The 9,612-nt window shown below is 39.3% G+C and overlaps 2 protein-coding genes across 2 annotated transcripts; one reads left to right on the plus strand and one right to left on the minus strand.

Annotated features, from left to right (window-relative positions):
- Positions 1–1,304: 1,304 nt before the first annotated feature.
- On the minus strand, positions 1,305–1,751 carry LOC138899909 (uncharacterized). Its single transcript, XM_070186609.1, has one exon. The coding sequence runs from the start codon at positions 1,749–1,751 to the stop codon at positions 1,305–1,307; it is 447 nt and encodes a 148-aa protein (XP_070042710.1).
- A 7,198-nt stretch (positions 1,752–8,949) lies between these two features.
- Positions 8,950–9,342, plus strand: LOC117274706 (uncharacterized). Its single transcript, XM_033654030.1, has one exon. The coding sequence runs from the start codon at positions 8,950–8,952 to the stop codon at positions 9,340–9,342; it is 393 nt and encodes a 130-aa protein (XP_033509921.1).
- Positions 9,343–9,612: the final 270 nt, after the last annotated feature.

Genomic DNA, 9,612 nt, shown 5'->3' on the forward strand with positions numbered 1-9,612 from the left:
CCCCCCAGTATTCACTGGAGCAGATCCAAACGAGGACCCTCAAGTATTTATCTATAGGATTTAGAGGATTTTGAGGGTAATGAAGGCCACTGCGACTGAGTCATGTGAGCTACATTTCTATAGACTTTGGGACGTTGTAGTTAATTGGTACGTGTCTTGGCAGTTGTCCAGAGGTGAGGATGCCCTTCCAGCGGTATGGCAGGAGTTTATAGAGGCTTTTCTTCGTCATTATTTGCCACCAGAGCTTAGACGGGCTAGAGTTGATAGGTTCTTGACCCTTCGGCAGGGTAATATAAGTGTTCGGGAGTACAACCTTCAGTATGATTCTTTGGCTAGGTATGCTCCCACTATTGTAGCTAGGATGGAGGATCGGGTTCACCGGTTTGTGATGGGGTTGGAGTCGCACCGGCTTAATGAGTGTATGTCGGTCTCACTTTAGCCAGGCATGGATATTTCTCGTATTCAGGCATTCGCTTAGGGTGTAGAGGAGCGTAAGAAGAAGTAGAAGGCCGATCGTGGGCATGATAAGGGCCATAGTAAGAGAGCGAGATCTTCATGTCCTTTTGGTGAGCTTCGAGGTTGTCAGAGACACCAGTACCTGAGGTATCCAGCCCAACCATCGACTAGTGCACCCCCTCAGTTTTCCAGTAGGAGATTTGATCGTTCCACATATTTATGGTCCAGTCAAAGTTATAGGGCCTCTAGTTCTTAGTATAGGGGTGAGTCAAGTCAAATGAGGCCTCCCTTGCCACAATGTGCTTAGTGTGGTAAGCAGCATGTCGGGCAGTGCCTTGTGGGGTTGGGTGTTTGTTATACTTGTGGTTATCAAGGCCACGTTATGAGAGATTGTCCGGCGAGAGGTGGTGTAGGTATAGTTTAGCCAGCGGGATCAGTAGCTGGTTCGTCATCATCAGTACGCCCCCTGGGCAAGGTTCACAGGCACCAGTTAGTCATGGTAGGAGCAAAAGTGGAGCATCTAGCTCGAGTAGTCCTCAGAACAACATTTAGGCATTAGCGGGTCGACATGATTAGGAGTCGTCACCTGATGTTGTTACAGGTATATTATTAGTCTCCTCATATGATGTATATGTATTGATTGATCTAGGTTCCACCTTATCTTACGTCAACAACAAAGAACATCTAACTATAAAAAAAAAAAAGAAATTGGGATGCCTCCCAAGAAGTGCCTTATTTAACGTCGCGACACGACGCAATGTCAGAACATCCTCAATAAAGTAAATAACCACCACCATGTGGATGTCTCCAACTTTTCCCAAGTAGTGCTTCACCCGGTGATCATTGACTCAAAATATTTCATTGTTCTTGTTCTTCAAATCCAATGCACCGAAGGGTGTCACACCAACAATTTCGAATGGACCACTCCACTTGGACTTAAGCTTCCCAGGAAACATCCTCAAACTTGAGTTAAACAACAATACAAGATCATCGGCCTTGAACTCTTTGTTCCAAATGTACTTTTCATGAAGATATTTTATCTTTTCTGTATACAAGGACGAACTCTCATACGCATGGTACTGGAACTCATCCAATTCATTCAAGTGTGCAACCCGCAAGTTAGTGGCTATATTCCAATCAATATTCAATTTCTTCAAGGCCCACATTGCTTTGTGCTCTAGTTCCACCGGAAGATGACAAGCTTTCCCGAATATTAATCGGTATGGAGACATTATGATAGGTGTTTTGTAAGCCGTCCTATAATCCCATAACGCATCATCAAGATTTTTGGACATATCTGTCCGATTTGCATTCACCGTTTTAGACAAGATACTCTTTATTTCCCGGTTGGAGACTTCCACTTGACCACTAGCTTATGCGTGATAAGGAGTCGTGACCTTGAGAGTAACACCATACTTGCTAAGTAAAGTGTCAAAATCCTTGTTGCAAAATGTTACCCTCCATTGCTTATGATTGCACGCGGAGTACCAAATCTTGTAAAAATATTCTTCTTCAAGAAAGCCACTGCATTCCTAACCTCATTATTGAGTAAGGCAACAGACTCAACCCATTTGGACACATAATCCACTGCGACCAAAATGTAAGTGTTTCCACACGAACTCACAAAAGGTCCCATAATGTCAATGCCCCAAACATAAAAAATATCAATATCCAAGATGGTTGTGAGAGGCATCTCATTTAACTTTGAAATTCTATTGGCCTGTTGACATACATCACAGCTTTTCACTAATTCATTTGCATCTTTGTTAAGAGTAGGCTAATAAAAACCACAACTTAGAACTTTGGCTCCGGGGTGCATAGTTGTACGACCCCATTCCTTGCAAGGAGTTCACACATTCCATGAAACCATCCATCTCATCATCATCAAAGTTGAGAAAAATGGCTTCCAACATATCACCAACATTGATTGTAGCACTTGTATCATCAACAATATCATCGGTCACTAAATCCACAAAAGAACACACCTCATTGGTAATTGGTTGCCGCATAGACTTACACACATGGAATACCACCTTTTTATCACCAACCCATAAAGTGAGTTCTCCGGCTTCCACATCACAAAGAGCCTTACCCGTAGCAAGGAAATGTCTCCCAAGAATGATAGGCACTTCATAATCAACTTCACAATCTAGAATAAAAAGTCCGCAGAAAGATTGAACTTATCAACGCGGACCATAACATCCTAAATAATCCCTAATGGCCTCTTCATTGTATGATCGTCCATTTGCAACTTCGTAGATGTGGGTCTTGGTTTTCCAATTACCAAAGTTTTAAACACCAAATAGGGCATCAAACTGATACTTGCCCCAAGATCACAAAGAGCTTTAGCAAAATGGGCACTCCCAATTGTACAAGGAATCGTGAAATCACTGGGATCCTCCAACTTAGGAGCCATGGAATGAAAAATTGCACTTATTTAATGACTGACGTTGATAGTTTCAAAATTCATCGACATCTTCTTGGTTACAAGATCATTCATAAACTTGGAATATCTGGGCATTTGTTCCAAATCTTCTACCAATGGCACATTAACATAGAGACTTTTCATCATTTGAAATGAACTTTTTGAATTGTTTCTTACCATATTGCTTGGCAATCCTTTGAGGATAGGGATGTGGAGGCTTAGGCAATGGTGCCTCATTCTTTTGCACTACCGGCTCCGGTATGCCCATGATGTGCTCCTTAGACGGGTTCACCACCTCTTGAGTCTCCACCACACTCTCATTAATGTCAATTTGAAGCTCATCAATTGCTTGAACATCATTGTTTGGGATTTCCTCTTATATTACTTGGTCATCATCCACAATTCACCTTTTATTTGAGGTGGGTGCATTCCTGCCTCTTTCACTTCTTATGATAACCGCCATAGTATGCCCCGTGTTGTTACCACCCTTTGGGTTTACTACAGTATCACTTGGTAGTGCACCCATATGACGGGTATTAAGAGTTTGAGAAATTTTCCCCATTTGAACTTCAAGATTACGGATTGATGTGGTATGTGAGGGATGTTGGGCATCCGAATCAATGTTCTTTTCAATCATTTGCTTGAACATGTTCTTAATCCCATCTCATTCTTTAAAGAACTTGAACCATGGGAAAGATAAGGAAGTGGGTTGCTAGGTTGTTGGTACATAGGGGGCCTTTGAAAACCCTATCCTCGATTTCCTTGATTTTTATTGTTTCCCCAACCACCATGATTGTTGCCTCCCAATTTCCTTGGTTGTTTCCACTCTAATTTCCATGGTTGTTATTGTTGTGCTAATTCTCTTGATTGTTAGAACTCCAATTGCCTTGGTTATTTTGTGGTCGCCATTGTTGTTGATTGGAGCCTTGGAAATTATTCCTTTGCCATTGATAATTGTTCACACATTGTACCTCTTCCTCTTGCTTATGATAAGAATCATCTTGATCAAAACTACCATCATCCTATGCATAACTCTCCACTCGGGTTTGAAATTGTGGACCATTGGTCCTCTTCTTGTTAACCAACACATTTACCCCTTCCATAGCATGAACTTGCTTAGGAGCTTGAACTTTATTAAGTTGGGCCTTGGCAAGTTTCAGTCATAAGGTGTTGTCATAAAGTTGCCTCCAGCCAATTGATTGATCATACATTGGTTTGTAGTATTAATACCATGGTAGAAACTTTGTTGGATCATGTTGTCGGTCATATCATTGTTCGGGCACTCTTTTACAATTGTCCGATACCGCTCCCAAATTTCATGTAAAGGCTCATTGGGCTTATGTTTAAAAGCCAATATTTCATCCCTAAGAGTAGCCATGTGCCCGAGAGAAAAAAATATAGCAATAACCTTTGCCGCTAATTCATCCCAAGTATGGATAGAATGATTAGGCAAGTGTTCCAACCTATTTAAATCTTTACCCATAGGTAGAAGGGAAAAAACTGTAGCCTCAAAGTATCCTCCAAAATATTTGTTTGCTTGCTCCCCCAATACGTAACACACAAATCCCTTCAAATATGTATAAGCATTTTGATTTGGCGCCCCGGTGGAAAAGCCTCGTTGCTCTAGCAAAGTGAACATCACATTGGTAATTTGAAAGTTTTCCGCCCTATTGCAAGGGGGATTATTGCACATGCATAACCTTCATTGGGAAAAATACGATGTTGCGCCGCTTGTGGTCGTGGTGGTAGAGGTGGGGGCAAGTTGTCTTGTTAACCACGCCCTCGACAATTTGGTTATGGAACTTGAGGTACGTAATCCAGTTGTTCCTCCTCGCCGTCAACCTCGCCCAATGGAATATGTTCGAGCTCATTGTTAGTCATTTTGTACCTATGATTGCTTCAATAAATTAGTAACACGGAAGGAAAAGAAGATATTTCAAGAACAAACTCGAATACATAGCTAACACTGTAAAAACTCCTCGGCAATGGTGCTAAATATTAATCCACGTCCAATCTGCACTCAATAGTGACTGGAAATGGTCGTTGCAATTATAATACCCAACTAGAGTCGGGGTCGAATTCTTCAGGGAGTTTATGAAGGGTGCTAAGGTAGATACTTGACGAGAGTACGTGAAACAACTAAATTACGCTTCCAAACAAAAGAGCGATTATTTTCCAAAGTAACACTAAGAGATTTAAACTTTGAAAGTAACTAGAAAGAGAATAATTATTTTTGGTGTTTTTAATCAATTGGAAAATAACCTAGGGATGTAACCTTCACCTAGGTGCAAACCTATTGGGTAAACTACGTTAATGCTTATTTTGAGGATCGTGGTATATTATAACTCTCAATTCTTAAGTACTCACTCAATACCTCTCGGTTATAGAGTGGTTATGCCCAAATAGACTTTCTCAAGTCAAATTGGGTAGCAATCCAAACAATTGATATGAGTCCAAGTCGCCTATCTCTAGTTCAAACCCTTTAATCAAACTAGCCAAAACCTTAACTAGCTCAATTCCTTGTTAGCCAAGTATTCCTAGACTAAATTCCTCTTTCTCAAGTAAGAAATAAGTCAAATATGTATGAATCAATGTTTGCAACCATTAATTCTAGAAATAATGCATAAACAAGGCTAAATAATAAACACAAAATCATAAACAAGTATTAAAATTAATAACACATAAGATTTACACACTAGGGTTGGGTCAAAACCCTAGATATCCTAGAAAGTAAATAAAACAAAGTAGAAGAAGTAATTAAAGCCATAAACTACAATTAATTGATAAACCTAATGATTCTTCACCAATATTTGTCACTACATTCCGGAAAGGGTAAAATATAACTGCTACAACTGCTTAGAATACAAAACATGCCCTTAAAAAGTGTTTTTCGTCTATTTATAGTGCCCAAAAATTTACTGACATAAATACCCTTCAGGATGTTCTGCGGCCGACAATTCCAGGTTCGGTCCGCAAGTTTCTTCTCTTCTTCAATTGGGAGGAATTCTGCAGCCACACAATTCCATCTACGACTGGACTTCAGCTTCTGCGTCCGCACATTTTGACTGCGGACCGCACTTTGACGAGGCTTCACACTTGGTCTTTTTTCACCTTCTCTGAGCTTTTCAAATCTTGTCAGTACGACCAGCTTTTGCAGCCACACAATTTGGTGTTTGGACCGCGCTTCTTCAAACTTCTCTAAGGCTTCAGGTTTCTTTTTGTGGCCGCATGTCTATATCTGCGGACCGCACAATCTTATGCGGCCGCAAAATTACTTCTGTGGACCGCACTTTTGCTTGTATATCTCCTTTTTACCTTTTTGAGCTAGAATAATCCTTTTTGAGGTAGCTCCAATCCTCCAACATGCCTCACACTATTTCATTAGTTTTGAGAACAAAAATCAATACTTTTGGACTAAAACTATAGCAAAAAAGTACTAATAAGTGGTTAAAATCCATATTTATCAAGCGCTACAGTCACCGATTCTTGGTGGGTTGGACGTTGAAGGTTTATACTAGCTTCAGCACTACAGCTACCAATTCTCGATTGGCTAGCCGCTGAAACCAGCAACTCCCTCCAAAAACTACGGAATCTTCTCCAAATGTACCAAAACTCACCCGATCTACATGGGACCCTGTCTAATAATCCCCACTAGTCCAGATGTCCTATACAAACTTGTCTAAGGGCTCAAAGAAGATACAAAAATATCATAACTAAGAATCAAGTGCAAACCAAACTATGAACTCTTTTAAGTTCTTCTTTTCAACTTTCACAAGATAGGTTCAAATTACACCCAAGCCTCTCGGATACTAAATCAAACATACATACAAGTCCAAAATAATTATACGAACCTAACAGAACCTTCAAATTATAAATCCGAACTTGTTTACCCAAAATATTGACATTGGCCAGCTCTCTTAACTTAAAGCCTCTAGTTAGGAACTAAGTGTTCTAAATCACTCTCGAACCTCTCGGAACCCGTGTCACCATACCCGCAAGTCATAAAATACCAAATGAACCTTCGAAAAGTTTCAAATAGGGGAATGAGGTTTTAGAACTCAAAACAATCAATTGAATTGTTGCAATTAGGTACTTTCTAGTCTAGTTAATTTATGCATTTGATTTATCATTATCATAAAAGCTTCTTTTATAAAGTGGGCCATGTATTTATATTTATTATATTTTCATTTTAATCACGAAACTATGTATAATGTATAGAAAGGCTTATGGGTTATTATGCTAAATATTGATGATTTTAAATCTTTATTGAAAATATTCTTATCATGAAATATGCATTATCCAAGTCTAAGAATGAATTGAGTATTGGTTTACTTGTTCACAAGTTTAAGTCACCGAGTGTCGTATCCTATTCTGCAAGATTTGGGGTGTACAATAATATATATATGAGAGAGAGAGAGAGAGAGAGAGAGAGAGAGAGAGAGAGAGAGAGAGAGAGAGAGGATTGTGTGATAAAAAATCTATTGGGTTCACAAGAAAGAAAAATGAGGTATTCCCTTTTATTCAGAATGGAAAAAGAGTGTTAGAGAAGGGAAAAAGTTGAAAAATGGATATATTAAGGGGCTAAAGGGTGCAAGAACTATTAAATTTGGTAAAGAGGTCTAAATTGGATTATAAATAGAGAATTGATGTCACTACCCACTTCCTACCATAGGTCGTGATGACGCCCAATGTTGCCGTTAGGCAAGCTAATGATAAATCATCAACACAAACAACCTCTGATAACACTTTTCAAAATCAACAATTGCAACAATAAAGCAGGGATAGATTCAGGAACCATGACAAAATACTTTCATTCTTACTAAGTCATGAAAAATGAACAAAACATAAGGCGAAATGATATAAATATCAAATACAACCACGAACATCTATTGCAAATCCCCAAAACCCAATATCACTAGTGTTTGAGCATCTAATACAATATACAAAAACCACTACACTACTGTCTGGAATGAAAATAGAATGAATAAAATAAATATAGGGTAGGGAGACTTTAGGTGTTGCAGGTCGAAGCATGGAAAGCAACTCACCACTAAGACTCCAGCTGATGTGACTACACGCCTAAGTGACCACCCGATGTACCTGTCTCAATACATGTACATTCCATGTAAAACTGTAGTATGAGTACGTAAATACATGCTACCCAGTAAGTATCTAGTCTAACCTCAAAAAAATAGTGGCGAGAGATCGACATTGAGACTTACTAGTGGTCCAATAATGATGTACATAAAAATAGATAGGTATGAAACACAATAAGTAACAACGAAATAGGTAAATATAAATAATATGATTCTCAACATATGAATAATTACGAAGTCATTAAATACCATACACTGCCTCGAAGGAAACAAGATAACCAATATCAGACATAATATCAAATCTCAAATCAGGAAAATCTCATATGCGTTCTGACTCCCTATCGAATATTACGCACTATTCTACCAAGGCAAACGACGTGATCTAATAAGAATAGTGTTACGTAATACCACTGAGGTCGTGCAAACCGATCCATATATGCATCTAATAACGCTGCCGAGGCGAACAACCTGCTCCCATAATAATATTTCATATCATTGCCGAGGAAAATGGTCTGATTCAATAGGAATACAGAAATATTCATTGGGTCACTATCCCTACTCGCAAAGGTACATGCGAGTCACGAAATATCACAATCCGAAATTTCAACCAATCGGGGTTGTGATGGCACCTAACACCGCTTGCTAGGCAAGCCAACACTCAATAGAAAACTCTGAAACACTGTAATAAATAACTAATAATAGGATAATAACATAGTATAAAAGAAATTCTAAAATAAACATAATAAGTCCAAAACCAACATCTAACACAAACCACCCCAAGTTGCGATACATGAGCTTCTAGAGTCTACTATACACACTATTATGAAAGAAATGCAACATTATCCAAAAAATAAAAATAGTACAATTGAAATAAGAAGGTGACTCAAAGCCTGCAGATAGAATGCAACTCTACGTCAAATCAGCTGCCAGGTATCAACTAAGAATCTCTCTGTAAGGCCCCTCAAATTTCCTATGAGTCTGAGGTGCTTGGCTGCAATGCTGCCATATCCAGGCAATGTCCATATTGACCCATCAGAGATTCAAATCAGAGAAAGATATGGTTATTGCAACACGGTTGAAGCAGAACCCGATGTCCAGCCATGGTATCATGATGTCAAAAGGTTCTTGAAAACAAAGAAATACCCTGAGAAAGCCAATGGAGACAAAAAGAGAGCCATTAGAAGGCTTGCTAGTAATTTCTTCTTAAGCGGAGAAGTGCTTTATAAAAGAACTCTAGATTTGAATCTGTTAATATGTGTAGATGCCAAAGAAGCTGAAAAGATCATGAACGAAGTGCATTCAGGAGTATGCAGTCCCCACATGAAACTTGCGGACAGGTTATTACTGGATGACCATGGAAAATGATTGCTTCAGTTTTGTCCGGAAGTGCCATTAGTGTCATATACACGGTGACCTGATTCATGCACCGCCTTCAGAATTGCATCCTATGTTAGCGCCTTGGCTGTTTGTTGCTTGGGGTATAGATTTCATTGGGCTAATCGAGCCAAAAGCCTTAAATGGGCACAAATTCATCTTGGTTGCCATTGATTACTTCACAAAATGGGTTGAAGCGGTCACTTTCAAAGCCGTCACCAAGAAAGTAGTGGTGGACTTCGTACATTCCAACATTATCTG

This window comes from Nicotiana tomentosiformis, chromosome 10 (genome assembly GCF_000390325.3).
Source record: "Nicotiana tomentosiformis chromosome 10, ASM39032v3, whole genome shotgun sequence".
In the NCBI taxonomy this organism is placed as follows: Eukaryota; Viridiplantae; Streptophyta; class Magnoliopsida; order Solanales; family Solanaceae; genus Nicotiana; species Nicotiana tomentosiformis.